At 34.0% G+C, this 16970-nt stretch overlaps 1 protein-coding gene across 1 annotated transcript in view; it reads left to right on the top strand.

Moving 5' to 3' along the window:
- Window positions 1-16970, top strand: part of NCAM2 (neural cell adhesion molecule 2) — a 222339-nt gene that overhangs the window by 142346 nt on the left and 63023 nt on the right. Inside the window, exons 11-12 of the mRNA XM_065740855.1 lie at window positions 7706-7893; window positions 10637-10733. Coding sequence (XP_065596927.1) covers window positions 7706-7893; window positions 10637-10733 — 285 coding nt within the window. The remainder of the gene's footprint in view (window positions 1-7705; window positions 7894-10636; window positions 10734-16970) is intronic.

Here is a 16970-nt window from a genome sequence, read left to right as displayed (position 1 = left end):
GTATTAAGATGTGTCTCTAATGATTAACTATTTGTCATAGAAAGATATTTCTCTTTTTAATAAAAAAATTGTAGAAATAGATTTTTTAAAATGATATAGCAGGAAGTACTCTTAAGGTGAGGTTTTCAAAAGGACCCAAGGAGATAAAACATATAAATCCCAGTAAATTACAAAGTGATTTGGACATACAAATTAAGTGCCTTTCCAAGTCAGTTTTCAGTACATATGTTTCTATGTTTACATTTCTATATAGTACTGTTGTGGTTTTAGTTGAGATATGTTTGTTCTGAATATATATACTAGGGATATAAGGGGATCTTAAAACACAATGTAGGTCTGATAAAAAGATGAAAAATCCTGATGAGGGAACACATTATTTCTTGGGTGCGTTTCTACAAATTATTCACTGCAATGATTAGCATTAGAGAATGAAAAAGCATAATTTTGACATATTAGATATAATGGGTAATCTATATTCAGAGCATTATTCTCAGTAAGCATGCACTGATGGCATTACTAATTTGGAAAGGATTTAAACAATCCAGTAATGATTAACAGTCTGTAACTACTACAAGCAGTTATCTGCTTGCCCTTAAAGTTTTCTCTTTATTGTGTTTCAACTGTCATTAACACAGTCAGAAATACTCAAACCACTTAATTGTTTACAGCTATGACCAGGCACTTGCACCCTACAGTAATACACGTCTGTCTGATCGCTCTATATCATAAATTGCAAGTTTCTTTGGGAATACATCTCTTACCTGCAAAAATGTTCTAAGTCACATTCTTTGGAAAAAGCTGTATTTTCTACCTAATGCCTAGGAAGTATCCTACCAGTTTTTCATAGCTGCAATTACAGGTTTTCACATCACTCAGTTCCATTTCAAATTCTCCATTCTGCAGTTATTAGATGTATTGGAAGGTCCAAAAATACTTCCTTCTTCATGGTAAGCTAGTGTTGTGGGTGATGGACTATCAATCACAAACATATTACATTTAGTAATACAGCACATTTTTATACAGGAGTAGCCACGAGTGTTTAACAAATATGATTTCTTAGAAAACAATTTCTGGAAAACATTTAAGTAATTATAATTTTACCAATAAATGGGAAGATTTGCTTACTACTTTTCTTTTTGTCTCAACCTGATTTTGTAGTTTTATTCCTTATTAATTGAGCACCAACATTTTTTTCAGTTATACAAAATAATGTGCAACAATGCAGAATATTATATAAATAGCATTTATTATTTGAATATACTGTTTATTTTATTTTTTTATTTTTTGTCTTCCACCTCAACTTGAAATCGGTTTCTACTGTTAAATAAATTAGTAGCTTTTGCTTTCTGAATAGGTTAACCTTTTAGGCCTTCATTTGTTAGTCATCTGTTTTGCACTGCAGTTATTGCAGATGCTTTGGATTCTTCATAGGTTCATTTATAATTTTGCAAAAACACAGCATTACTTATAAGCAGACTGAATAAGTTGAGCCACAGATTGTACCTGACTTCAAAGAATGAGGGCTTAGATTTTGTGAAAGTAATACTACTGTGAGTAGTACATCACAAAAGTTGTAGTCTGTTTGATTCCAAATAGAATTCTAGCTGTCTGCTGTTACTATAAATTCTACAAACATGATCAGCGTAGGAACAGCCCATTACTATTCATGTAGTCACTGAATATTTGAAGTTGGAAGGAGTTGCCTCTTCTCCTGCCACTGGACACCACTGAAAAGAACGTGATTCCAGCTGCTGAGATTCTTCCTTTGGATATTGGTGTGCATTGATGAGATCTCCACTGAGCCTTCTTCAGTCTCAGCAGTCTCAGCTTTTCGGGACTTTGTTACCACACATAAATCACAGTATCACAGAGCTGTAGGGGTTGGAAGGGACCTGTAGAGACCATGGAGTCCAACCCCCTGCCAAAGCAGCTCCCTAGCCCAGGTTGCACAGGTAGGCGTCCAGGCGGGTCCTGAACGTCTCCAGAGAAGGAGACTCCACCACCTCTCTGTGCAGCTGTGCCACTGCTCCGTCACTGCGCTGTGAAGTAGTTCCCACACACATTTGTGCAGAACTTCCTATGCATCAGTTTGTGGGCATTTCTACTTGTCCTACTGCTGAGTCCAACCTCATCCTTTTGCCTCCCGCTCCTTAGATATTTATAGATGTGGATCAGATCCCCTCTGAGTCTTTTTTTTTCAAGGCTGAACAGACCCAGGTCTCTCAGCCTTTCTTCATAAGAGAGGTATTCAACGCCCTTTATCATCTTCGTAGACCTCAGCTGGACTTTTTCAAGGAGATCCCTGTCTTTTCTGTACCAGGGAGCCCAGAACTGCACACAGTACTCCAGGTGAGGCCTCACCAGGGCAGAGTAGAAGGGGAGGATCACCTCCCTTGACCTGCTGGCCACACTCTTTTTAATGCATCCCAGGGATCCCATTGGCCTTCTTGGCCACCAGGGCACACTGCTGGCTCATGGCCAGCCTGTCATCCACCAGGACACCCAGTCTTCAGAGCTCCTCTCCAGCAGCTCATCCCCCAACCTGTACTGCTGCATGCAGTTATTCCTCTCTAGACGCAAGACTCTACACTTGCTTTTATTAAAATCACTATGGAGTAGCTCCGTCTTGTTAAGAAAAAATAAATGTTATCAAAAGCAACAAAGAGAGGCAAAGTGATGAAATATTCTGGAAGATTTTGCTCCTTTTTTTTTTAAGATTTTTGTGGTTTTAGTTACTTTTCTTGTCAGATTTATAGCTTGAAATGGGTAAACAAAGATGGAAGAGCATGAAAGATGTTAGCATCCTGAAATACATACTGTTATTTTAACATGACTTTAGGGCTCAGAAATTTCACTGGTTAAGACTTAAACTTTTCCTTGTCTACCTTTTGTTCTTATATAAAAGTAAATTTGGCATGCCCTTTCAGTAATTTAAAGGGAATAAAACAATTAAATGAGCAAAAAAGAGGATTGTTGCATAAAGTCACTTGGCAAAAAGCATTCTACCAAGACTGCCTGTACTGGAGCATGGATGAATGCAGATTTGTTTTCTCCTTATGATTCTGCCTCAATTAATGTAAAATTATAATTTATTCATTTGTATAATAAATCAACCGATTATTTAAAATGGTAATTTCCATTTTAAAAGATTTTTGGGCTGCCTATGCTTACAATTTCTTAAACTACTGTTTGCATATCAAGAATATTTCTAATTTTTTTTCTAATAGAGCTCTATATTACATGGTCTTGTTGATCTTACAGTGAGCTTGATGTCATTTTAAGTAGATTTTTAATACCTTGGCGGCTTGAATAAAACGTTTTAATTATATTTTGTTTCTTTTCAGATAACTTAGTAATTTTGCAAATAGATATATTTGCTAAACATCTTTGCTTGCCATCATAATTTTTTGTTTATTCAGTTATTTAGTGAAGTTACTTTTAAAAAAGATTGTTTTTTTTTTAATAATTCCTTCAATGTCATTTTGCTTCGTTAGTTTTTCTTGTATGGCTAAAAATGTTAAATATGTAAAGTGACATTGAAATGTTAAACTGTGGTTTTCATAATTTGAAATTTAAATTTCAAGTCATTTTTTTCCCAGATGAAGTCTTTCTTTTGTTGTGCTCAGAGAGTCTTGAAGTGATCGAAACTTCTACCTGGTATGGAGCTCACGTACCACAGAACTTGCCCCTGACCTGGGAGCATAGGGCTAAAGTAGGGAGGGAAACAAAAGGTGAGTTTGAGCAACCTGTACTGAGGGTCCAAAGGTTTATAACGTGCAAGCTTAGGGAAATCAATCTATTGGAAGTTGAGATTTACAAGGTAATTTCAGTAATGCTATTAGGACTTCTAATCTGTTCCTAAAAATTTCATAGAGATTTTTGTTTTCTGGACAGAACTCTGTAAAAATAAAGGGATCCCAAGACTGAGTGCCTGCTCCGTACAAGAATAACTGTTATTATTTTGGGAATATAGGATAGGAAGTGAGAGCAAGGGAGAAGGGAAGAAAGGAAATAGAGGGAAGAAATCAGAAAGAGTCATGTTGTGGAGCTGTGAATGACAGGGAAGTACAGAAGGTAAGGGCATGAAGCTGAATTTTGTTCTTAAAATATGAAAAGTGGGATAGGAATAGTCATGGAGTCAGAATCCTGGTTTGAGAAGAGCATTGCAGTTCTTTACTTCTGTCTGTGTGAGAACTGTGTAACCTAACTACACAGTGCCAGAAGTCTAAATTTTTCCAGTAATTCTGTGAAATTTCTATGATTGAATTTTTTATACAAACTGATGCTATCCAAAAATGATGTTTCAGTAATTGGCAGTGCACGAACATTTTATTACTGGAATTAACATTGCTACTAGTGAGAGATCTGCAGAGGAGAAGAGGTCCTGCTGTAATTGACATAGTCAATGTTCCTGGCTCTGTAGTGGCAGAAAATGGCCAACAGATATGTGTGGTCTGTTTCCTTCATAATAGCTTATTTTACTGAGCTGCGATTTTACTGTCTTTTTTTTCTCCATCTGGTGGACATCTGCTTCACATTTTGCCCTAAAATAAATCCTTGAACTCTGAAAGACTTATATTTAAATAAACTCATACTGAAATCACATGGTAGATTTCACAGTAGTCATTTGCACACAATGACTTTATTTATTGTTACTGAATTAGAAATAGATAAATAATATATATATGTACAATTCACAATAGCAGAGAATTTCTGAAACCACAGGCTAGTAAATCAGGAAACTATGAATTCAGATTAAACTTAGTGAAACTAAACCAGCTGAAGATGTCGAAGTGCCATCTTGAAGAGTGTATCCCAGAAGTAACATAAATACTTCAGGCAGGTTTAGGTGATTTTAAACAGGTTTGTCCTTTCACAACATATATTTCTATTAACTTGCTTTCTTTTTTTTTTTCTGTTTTAAGTGGTAAACCAAATAGTTTTTCCTGATGTCAAATGAAATTCACATTAAAATACATTGAATTTTTGTGTCTCTGGCAGCGAGAAGCACCAGAACTACTCAGGCATTCACTGCTCATCATTTATTAAGGTATAATGGTGCCATCATAAAAAACACATATTGTGTCTAACAGAAAGATACCTTTCAAAATTTCAAGATTTCAAGATTTCAAACAGTGTAGTACAGGAAATGTTATTTACTTGAGGAACAAACAGCAAGAAGTTGGATATCATATGCTTTAAAATGAAGTGTATATCTGATTCTGCTCACTAGTTTGCTATTATGGCTGTCTGGGCACATGCAGACAGGTAATCTGCCATATCCAGTTTTTTGTACAACTCTGAACATTCTCCAGAAGTGAATCTTTGAAGTTGTTAATTGAATTATTTTCTGGATGAGACAGATGATTTATTGTTTTGTTCTTCAATCGCTGTTCTCGGACATTATACATAATAAGGGTATCTATGTGCCAGACACTGTTTCCAGTATTTGCTTCCCTTAAGCAATCTTTGTACACTGCTGACGAGTAACCACTCTTAGTAACTGTGGTGCTTTCCTATCAGTTTCTTTCCCATTTAGGAAAAATGAAAAGCCTGAGCATAGCTGGTGCTGATTCTCTAATATTCTAAAGTGCCATTCTAAAGTTAGACTTCCTGTAACAGTACTTCCAAAATTTACTGTTTGCCTAAGCCAACTAATAGGAACAGTTTCTTTTGTATGTTTTGGCAGAATTTTAATTTTTTTAGTAGAGAGTCATAAGGTTCAGGTGTAATAAATATCTGTTTGTGGCTCAGGCTTTATTAAATATGTGAACAAATTTGTTTTAAATGAAGTTTGTTCAATCTTGTAGTTTCTGTTTAGCCAATTAGAAGTCAAGTATGTTGCTTAATGTGATAATATTTGATGGAAAAACACTTAAGAAGAACAGTTAATTTATTAACAGCCTTGAATTGATTTGTTGTTCAGAAGAAATGAATCCTGAGTTGGATACTTCTATTTAATAGTTTTACCTTTCTCACGTATCTGTTTTTTTCTTATTATCCAATACGTTTATTGCATTCAAATATCCTGTGTCCTTATCCTATGTCGTAGGATATTTGTTTCTCAATTATTTTAAAAGACTGAAGACATCAGATTTTGAGACATAAAATAGCCAATGTTATGTTTTCAAAACTTTAAGGTGTTTCTTCTTCTGTGTACTGCTGTATGATAAACATGTTATGTGTTTCTGTCTGATAAATACCAACTTCATAACTATTAAAGCCTGCTATGCTACAGTTAACGATGAAGAACATACAAGAAGAAACATGAAAATCTGTCTATAAACCAGTGATATACTCCTACCTCTGCATTTTTATTTTATAAGATGTATTACATATCTTCTATTCATACTTGATTTCCAGACTTTTTTTCTTCACATGAAACATCATTTCGTATTATCTGTTACTGACCAGTGAATTTAAGATGTTTTGTCTGAATCAAACCAATAATGTTTCCTTTTCTCTACATTGGATCTATTAACTACTGGGGAAATTACTGAAAGACCTTCTTTTTCCAAGGCTTTTGAGAGGGAAAATGAAAAGCTCATTTTGTTTAGCCGTGCTTTACGTTTGGAAGCTGTTGCTTTTCGTGTATCTTTATTTGAAGGACTTCTAGCACTATTTGTGATTTTGTGTGTTAGAACTGCTGTTAGTATGTATAATCACATGTAAGTCACAGTCCATAACTCTTTTAAAATTACTCTTAAAATTTGAGCAGATGCTGTAGGTATCCAATGTCCATTCTTTGCATGAAGATGTTTAGATGCTGAAGTATGTTTTTTAAAGGTCTATGAGAGTCAAAGAGCATTAGAATTTCTTGCTATAACACTTAGAAAAAAAAGGATGAACTCCTGTGTCTTGTAAATAAAGCAATAGGAAAACATACTTTGTTTATTCAAAATATGTTGATTATGTTGATCAGTGTAGCAGACTTGATTTATTCTTAGAACAGATGACAGTTCTCAAGTAAAAGCCTGAAAATGTACATGCACCAGCAACATAGTAACGCCAAGAAGTTCTTCACAAAAAAAAAAAGATCCTCAAAAGGAAGCTGAAAACGTGCCTTCAGAATAAGGAAAGTAGTTTTACACCATTCCCAAAGCTAAATTTTGCTGAAGTTGGTAGAATACATTGCAATATTTTAGGTGTTCTTTTTCATTTCAGTTTTATTCTTCTAGGCTTATTCACACAGCTAAGCATCTTTCTGTAGAAGGATTTCATAAGATGTATGGCTGTTCCAATGGGAAATTGGCGAAGCTCTTAAATATCTAGAAACATTCATAGCAAGTGTAATTTCTCCATGGCAAAAGTGGACACTATAAATTCAATCACTGAATAGCTTATATAAGTTTCATAGTGCAATTACGTTTGTCACACAAGGGTCTTGCTGAAGAGTTTCTCATCCTTGAGAAGAAATAATCTTTGTCATTTCTGAGACATTTCCTTCAAGGGACTGATGTTGCCTAATATTAAATATAATTAGTAGGTCTTCTCTTCCTGAGAATTTCATCTGAATCAGTTTCAGCAGAGGAGAAGCATAAGAAAATTAGGTCTCTAGGAACTCAGGATTGCATACTGCTGTTGTCATGGTTAGTAATAAATTGAAACAGAATTCAGTTAAACTTTCTAAAACATTAATGCTTCAGTAGGGTTATATATCTTGTTTTACTGAAACAGTTTATGTATTTATTACTTTTTTTTTCAGATGCTCCAACATTTCTGTCAAATCAAACTATGTATTTCTCTTGGGAGGGCAATCCCATCAATATAACATGTGAAGTGCTAGCAAATCCATCTGCTTCAGTTCAGTGGAGAAGGGGAAAATTAGTTCTACCAGTAAAAAATACAACACATCTGAAGACCTACAGTGCAGGAAGAAAGCTGATTCTAGAGGTAAGGCTTAAAATGGAAATCTGTACCGTGAAAATAATTAATTAATTACTTCTGTTTGTCATTATTGCAAGTATTGCACTGTGTGCTTAAAAATAAGATTTACAATCTAATAAGTAAACATCTTCAAAACAAAAAAAAAGGTGAACTGGTTTATCTCCACATTTCTTCTGAACAGTTAGGAAATAAACCTAATTTACATAGCTTATATTTAGGTTTCTGCCTGCATTGAATGTAATCTGCATTTATGTCAAGTAAATAAAAATATAAGTATTAAATTAAACCATCAGGTGTATTAAATTAAACCATCAGGCTGAAATTTGAAATTTAAGTGACTAAATGGAAGGTGCTTGGCATATACAAAACTATTTATGTGGCTTCAGTCAAGACCAAAGAGGAAGGTAAAGTGATAAAATACTGCAGTTGATTTGGTGGTCACAGAGGCACTGGAAAACAAAGAACTAAGCTCCTTTCTTTTATGACAAATGTACACTAAAGAATAAAACCCAAGAAAGGCAGAAGACAAAGAATGGGCTTTAATTTTCCAGCTACTGTGTTATCTTGAATCAACAGTGGACTGCTGAATAGTAATATACAGAAAGCCAGGGACCTTAAATATTTAACAGAAGAGTGTCTCTAACCACTATTTCCATTTGTCGTCTCACTTGTCACTGTGACTAGATATTATCTCCTCACTCAATGTGAGAAGTGTTGAGGAAATTTGCTTTCTCAGTTGTCATAGGAAAATTGTTCACAAGCTTTAGGGCTAATCCTGTAATGGGGGGAACCTACATCAGATCTCAAGCAAGAGGTGTATGTGGTGTACTGAAATCAAGTCTTTTTCTGGAAGTCCAAACAATGAACTTCTTCAAATTTACTTTATTTTGTTGTTGCTTTCAGAAAAAGCATTGTAATAGAAATGCATACTTTTCCATGAGAAGTTAAGTGATTGTCCCATGGGAAATAGGGGCTGAGAGGAAAGCAGAATATGCATCATTATGTAATACAGTGCCAAAGAGCATAATGACGCAACATTTTAAAATAAATGGCAAGCTGGCATATGCATATATGTTGATAACTCTGGTCATTTGTCTGATGAGAAATAGTCTATGATGGCAAATCATGTTCTGCTTTCTGTAGTTCTTACAGAAATTAACTACAAATTTTTAGATCTACGCTGTGTTGTGGTAAGGAAAAAGCAAGGAAGTATTTTGTCATTCTAATAACTGATTCTTTGTTTTGCCTGAGAAGGCATAGGTAGCTGAGTTTACTCAGGATAGCTGAGTGTTCATAACCATACTGACCTCATCGCATCTGAAGTGCATCATATTATCATTATTCTTTCCTACAGACTTTCAAAGTATTCTGGAAGCAGTCTGTCAGTTATTTTTATTTGACTGGAAATGTCATCAGTGTAACCTTAATAATTCTGGAGGAAAACAAAAAAAAAAAAGACTGATATAATTTAAACATCAACTTTTGGCTATCTGATTCAAAAACGAAATCCTATAGAGGAAAGAGGCAGTTACTTCACGTTTCCAAAGCCACAGCTTTCCGTGAAATAATGGCTACATTTCCCTTAAAGAAAAGTTTGGCCTGTCATTGAAATCTGTTTATTTATGTAGACTGGCAGTTAATCCACCCTTGGGTGCTATTTTGGCATATCAATAAAGACTAATATCACCTAGCAGAAATATTACAGAACCTCTAGTTATCTACAAAAATGTCAAATTTACAAAGATTTTATGATGCAGTTTCTCTTCTATTTTTCTTCTTTTACTCCTCCCTGGCAACTTACGGGTATGGAAACATTTCCATCTTTTGCTCAGGGTTTTACAGATTTAAAAAGATGTTGAAATATCTTCCTTCAGGTAGGAAGCCATGGTACTTACAATTACTTACAATTTGTGTGCAGTGTGTGAAAATGAAGATACTGGCTAGGATAATAGTTTTTATTGTCTATCATATTGTTGTTAAGCACGTATGTAGATTAGCAGTATAATTCTAATTTTTCTGTTCTTCATGAGCCTTGAAAAGAGGTTGTACATTTAAAGAGACACGGTCTTAGCCTTGTTTGAGGTTGATCTTTAGAGTTCTTGACTTAAGGGAAATCTTTGAAGAAGCTTTACTTAACAGTACAAAATATGCTTTACAGCCTATAGTTTTTTAAGTGCTTTTCCATTTTTCTATCATCCAAACAGTTGGACAGGCTCGGATTCCAATCAGACCCTAACTTACTGCAATATCCATTACCTATTCTGTCTCCTATCCATATTAGCCTGAGTTGAGTCACATACTTATACCTTTTTTTTTTCCTGAATCTCTACTGTGAATATCTATTGTGAATCTTGTAAATTAATATCAAGTAAATTATGATCCTTGGATTATTTATGAGTCAGCAGATTTCAGACCTGTCGTTGCTTAGTTTGGTCCAATATGTGCGAATATTATCTTTGTGAACAAATGTGCAGCTTATTAGATGTTTTTCTTCCTTCTTCAGAAGAGAAATTGTAAAAGTGAATAATGGCTCAATTTCTCACTATTTGGTTTCCACATTTCAATTTGAAAAGAGGGAGTTTAACATGAAAAGGCATTAATTTAGGTCCATATTTTGAGCAGTATACCAGATAGGCTAAAGTAAGATCACATCTGAATGTTGGTTAAAAAGAACGTTTGCATTTCTGATTTTTTAAAATAAATGTACTTGATTAGAAAGTAATATTTACAATTTGTATTAATTTTAAAGATTGCTCCTACATCTGACAGTGATTTTGGACAGTATAATTGTACAGCTACAAACAGAATAGGAACAAAGTATCAGGAGTACACACTCGGTCAAGCTGGTAAGTTAAAACTGTTTCTAAGTTTATTTAAACCTTTCTTCCATTCTCATCACAATAAAGTTCAGACTTCTTTTGTTTATTTTATTCCAGTAGAATTCTTGCAGTTAATTTTAATCCTCTAAAACTAGACTATTTGTACAATGTAAAATAAGCCAGTTCACTCAGAGTATGAATCTTCTTTAGATGTAAGCCACTCTGAAAACTGAAAGAAAATCAGGTATTAAAAATAAGGAGGGATTAGGAAAGACTTTTCCCTTTTTCTTGCCTTTATTTTCTTGAGAAATCAAGAATGTGAAAAAACTACAGTGAATACTACTATCATTTCCAGGTCTAGCTATTTAAAAGCAGAATTTGACCTAGAATGCTAGATTGGATTAATACAAGCTCAGAAATATTCTAGACTCAGTTAGTTTTCTAATATTTTTAGGTCCATCAATCAGTGTTTAGGGGAGTACAAGAAGTCTTACTGTATCTTTGTTTCTTGGCAGAATTAACTATTAAATGAGAGCTTCTTAACGTTTCTTTCAGTGATATTTTGTTGTGATATGGACCAGTGCTTGTTCAGCAAGCTTTGAGGTCTCCCACCATGTTGATCAACATCCATAGGTGATGCAAACTGTTCGTGTTTTAATGACATCTATGGAGTTAAAATGTAGTTCACAGTAACAAAAGTTCAACCAAACAGAGTGCTTTACATCCCTTGTGATGTGTTGTTATCGATCATGGAACTGTAAGGTCATACTGCAGTGCTGAACTGACAGCTGTATTTGAAGGGTAGAAGTAGAAATAAGGATTAGAGCATTTCCAGTCTGTTTTTTTTTTTTTTTTTAATTGGACTTGTATATTTTTTTATCGTCTTTAATGTTTGAGCTGTAACTTTTAGTTATATTTTTTGAAATAAGAAAATAAAATCTTTAGACCCATTCTAGCAGGGCCTTTCTGGTGCGTAGCTGAAATAATAGTCTAATAATAGGGAGTCTCTGTTACACTACCTAATATTTTATTTTAAATACTACTCAGTTGGGTAATTATTTTCTTTTAGTTTCTTAAGAGTTATACAAAATAGTTGTTTATTAAATTCCTTAGATATAAGAAATCACGGCTTTCTAGTTTATTTCCATTATCTCTAAGGAAGTTGTTACTAGCACACCTTTTCACGCTTTGTTCCTTTTTTTCTTTCTTTTTAAGTTGCTGCGAGCTAAAGAGTGATCATATGGCACAACTCTTTATTTCTTTTCCCCTCCATAAGAAATTAGGCTTATTTTTGACAGAAGAATATTTCTTTCACAATTTACACTTGTCATTTTGTTTGGCAGGAGAACTATATGTGTTCCCTGTAATTATACAAAGCTACAAAATTAGCCAGAACTTCAGATATTGTCATTTAAATCTTTCACAACAATTGAACTGTAACATATTCAGGGTTTTCACACTGAAGGGTCCCGACCATTACTTGCCAAATGCTGAGAATCTTCAGTGCTTACTGAAGACCTATTTAGGTGTGCTCAGCACCTGAATGGTGGTGATCTACTCCAAAGGAGTGACGTAATCTTTTTTATTGCTTAAGCATTTTAATCTCTGTGTTAGTGACATATAAAATACAAAAAGAACCACAGTCTTTTCTATTTCTTGCCACTGCAAATAAATTACTTCACATCACATCCACAACCTTTATTTTAGAAGTCTGCTTATACTCTGTTTTTTCTCCATGACAGGCTTAGTCTATGACAAGCCAGGTGAGCTTGACAGATTGTCCCAATGGCTTTCAAAGCCTGAGGTGAGCACAGATATTCCTAGATTTACCCAGATATATTTTAGTCATAGTTAATGTGAATTACCAGTTTTTAGGCAGGTGGTGTAACGAGTAAAGCGTATTTCATTTCTGTCATGTTCTCAGTATTGTTATTTCAAATGCATGGGAAAGACAATAACACAAAAGTTCACAAAAGTTCTTTAACTTAGTTTTTTTTTTTAATCAGTTCCTGTTCAAGATATGATAAGATTGACCCATAAGTGACAAAGACTATATCATCAGATTTAACAGTTTACTTATTTGGATTTTTGATGCTGGCAGTTTGATTCTGGCTAATGGATGTTGCTCCTTGTTTCTCCATATATTCCTGTTTTCTCACAGGCAGAACACAATCAAAGAAGTAAAACTTTATTTTCTCTAGAAAATAACATAATAAAAGCATGTTCTGTGCCAAAACAGTGCTTTTTGATCTTACTGACATTTTTTAGGATTGGTGGGTTGCTTTTTTTGTTCAAACTGTACCTTGCTGCTGCCTAAAGCCATTTATTTTCATAAGCTATAGACAGATCTAAAATGCAGATCTCAATCCTAAAACTCGCCATGTGTGTCTACTGTAGTAGTGTCAACTAAGAAAAACCACCATCATATTTTCTATAAACATGTGAGGGAAACTGTTAATAAACAACTTGGTGGGTGGTTTTTTTTTTTTTTTTGCTTTGTGTGCATATATTTTATTTTTATTTACTATTTATGTATGTATTTGCTAGCTTTGGTCCAGTTTCCTAGTACATTCCTTATTTTTCAAGAACCCTAAGTAAATTGATAAAATAAATCTGTTTTAGCTGTCACCAATGAAAGGCATCAAGGCAGTACTCCCCAGCTCTTTTCCTGCTGTGGTCCTAATACTACTTACTTTTAGCATTTAGACATAATTACTTTCTCTGAGTTACAGAACTGTAAGCTGCAGAAAACTAAGTAGTAGGAACATGTTGACAGGAGATAAGAAGACAAGAACTGACTGGAATATAATTCTGTGACCTCACAACCTAATTCCACAGCCTGCTCCCACACCATCACATCTTTCCTCCATTTTTACTACTAAACTCTCTGATGGAAAATTATTTGGTTTTGTAAAACTATCAAAGAAATAGCTTTAAAAAAATGTCCAGTGATAAAGATTGGTTGTTTATTAAATGTATTAGTTAAGCCATAATAGACATGAAAGAGCATTTGCATGGCTGTGGAGATAAATACATACTCATTATTGTGTATTTTTTTAATCATCTGCAATACTATCCTTGGAACTAAATTCTACTTAATTTAAGCCAATGCATCACAAAGTTCATTTGTGCTAACCTGCTTTATGCACTGACTACAAAATGTGTGAAGTGCGACATCACACTTAACACTACGTATTGGTTTTTTTTTATTTTATTTTTAATAATTCAACATCATACAGTTCATTTTTATCCATAACAGGATATAAAAAAAATAATCACTATCTGTAGATAAACTTTTTAATTGACTGGTTTGTTTGGTTTTAAGGGGAAGAAGAGCAACAAGCACCCACTGTTCTGCCATTCCACGTGGAGTGTACAGCATATACAGCCCTGCAGATTATTCTTTACTTGTGCTAATTATTGAAACAGAGCCCTACAATTGTAAAACAATATCGTGGCAGTGCTCCAAATAATTTCAACTGATGGGACAAACAGCTCAAATGCTAAAGTGTAGATCAGGACCATAGGGCTGTTTACTTTGCATGATCAAATTCATTCTCTGTATAGAACTACCAAATTGGATTCGGTTCATCATGCTAGTCTGAAAGAGACAGCAGGTATTTCATTCTACCCCAAAGGAGTTGCTATTAGTTGTTTTCCATTTTGGCTAAGAATGTGTCTCCTTTTCTTAAAATGAGATGCTGATATTGTCCAACTCTGAAAATCACATGAATGATACCTACACACATGTGGGTAACTTGGATTACGGAATGCATATCTGAAATAATGTTGTGGATGCATTTCACAATAAGTTTTAAACCTGTTATGTTATGCTAATTATGCCAGATATTTTAATAGATTTTCACTGAAGCTTCATTCATTGCTTATTTTTAAATGGAACCGTGTCGCTGTATAGCATAAGTCATACTTGGATCTGCAGAGGAGAATGTAAAGGTTCTTAAAGGATGTCTGCTTCCCAATGCCATATTTCAGATATTTAATTATATACAGACATAAATATACAGGGAAAAGAGATTTCCTTAACATGCTAAAATTCAAGCAGAGTGGATATATAAATAATGTTTGAGTCACACCATTGACCAAAAAAATTGTTTTGATACAAATAAATAAACAATAATAAAATAAATAATTAAATAACAGTGAATTAAATAACAGTGAACTCATAAAAAGAGCATACAGAAACTAACATGAAACTAATTAAAAATTCATTCAACCTTATAAAAATAATTTGTTTCTATTTTGAATTCTTTTAACAATAGAAAAGGAAATAAAAATTTTTAGGAACTATTCGTAACAGTGTGGGTATCCATAGCAGCTCATAATTAAATGTTAAGGCTGTTCATCTTCTTCACTGGAGAGCCATATTCATCTTTCCACATGCTTGATAGCTTTATCTCTCATACAGTACTGTGTTGCTTCATTTTGCTGTCCTGGACTATTTTATTCATATACAAATGCTGGATTTTTGCTTCTTCTTTCAGAGCAGGACATGAGATGGTTAAGTCACTAGTGCTCGCAGGAAAGAAAACATAGTATTCTGAGCTGTAGGAGAATCTGGAGGAGTCACAATCTAGTATTAATCCTTGTCCTCTGAATTTGAGATCAGTGCTTACTTAGCAGGCAACTCATATAGCTTGTTATTCTGTGTGATCACAGAAAAAAATAGTGGTTTTTTGTTTGTTTTGTTTCGGTTTGGTTTGGCTTGGGTTTTTTTTAGGTTTTCCTTTTCTTAAAAAACAAATCACCTTTTGATCAATTTTAAATTGTGGATGTCTTGATTACCAAAGCAAAGCATCTCCTGAATGCACAGAATACTGTGTTACAATCTGCCATGCTCGCTCTGACTATGAATCTTGAATTCCTTTATGCATAATAATAGAATTTCCATAAGAAGGGTGAATTTTTCCTGCAACATCCTGTATCCTGTTGATAGGAAATTGTCCTTGAGTACAGAAGTGTTTGGAGGTTTGAATCTCTCAAGATGAGATACGTGTTCTGCCCAATTCTTAAATTTCACTGAACTATTTAGTCGTGTCCATATAAATAAAACTGTGGTGTTTTAACCCAATAAGCACCAAGTACTGGATGTTTCAAGAGACCTATTGTCAGAAATATCAGTTGTAGGAATTCACAGAAGTGTGATTCAGACGCTCAACTCTGTGTTACAGAATTTTTCTGGGAAAATATAGGTACCTGACTGTTAAAATGTTTGATAAATCTGCCCCTATAGAGAGTCTTTGCCAGGTATCCTTTCCAGGTGAATTCATGGTTGAATATGTGCTGAGGCCCATTCTTTAGAACGTTATAGCAATTTTTGGTTCATTTTCATTTAGGTAGCAGTACTGGCTGAACTTCAGATTGATTCTTTTTATTCCCAGCTGCCTGACAGCCTTTGAATGAAAATTGAATGGTTCAAATCTCAGTGACATAATGATCAGCTTGATCAGCTTTGGCTCAAGGCCTTGCTTTTCTTGAGAAACATATCTTCCATATCAGGGATACAAATGAAATGTCACATCTTTAATTAGATATGCAAGTAAACGTGATAAGTATTAGAAGATTCGAGTTTTTCAGATTCTTTTTACTCTTTATACAAAACTAAAATTCATCCTAACATTTTCAGTACACTTTTTTAAAATTTATTTTAATGCTTTAAAACCTGGAACAATTTAAAAAGTTTGTCTTTTGTCTTCTGTGTAGTAGTTTGGGCGTACATTGTTAGAATAAAATAATGTTTGCATTTTTGAAGATGTATTGACTGTAGGATTGATTTTTCACCTTTATTTCATATCTGGTGTTTCAACACTACAAACAACTACTTTATTTTTCTTTTCTATTTTAGAAGCTATGCACTCGTTTTTGACTAAAGAGAAAATGTGTTTCTTGCAAGCTATTATGAAAATTATTTCATAAACTGAAAAGAGAAGCCTTCCTCTAATATTTCTTGGTAGTAGTTTGGAATCCAGTCTGCCAAATACAAGAAAAAGAAAAACTTACGTTTTCAGCTGTACTTCAGTTTAAAAAAATTGGCCATATGATTTCTGCAGTTTCTTGTCATAATGTCATTTAGAAAAATTCAGACTCTGAATGATCTGTTCAGGTGTCATTGTCCCGGTTGTTAAATTTTGTTATTCTCCTTCATATAATCGTATATCAAACAAACTAATCAGTCAGCATTTTAATTTGACTATGACAAAGTTAATCATGAAAAAGTTTGTATTATTGAAGAATGGAAATATAATC

Source organism: Cyrtonyx montezumae, unplaced genomic scaffold (genome assembly GCF_038088225.1).
Source record: "Cyrtonyx montezumae isolate F1298 unplaced genomic scaffold, pur_monq_1.0 scaffold_3, whole genome shotgun sequence".
Lineage (NCBI taxonomy): Eukaryota > Metazoa > Chordata > Aves > Galliformes > Odontophoridae > Cyrtonyx > Cyrtonyx montezumae.
The sequence above is the reverse complement of the archived record's forward strand: the minus strand, read 5'-3'. Positions and strand labels throughout refer to the sequence as shown.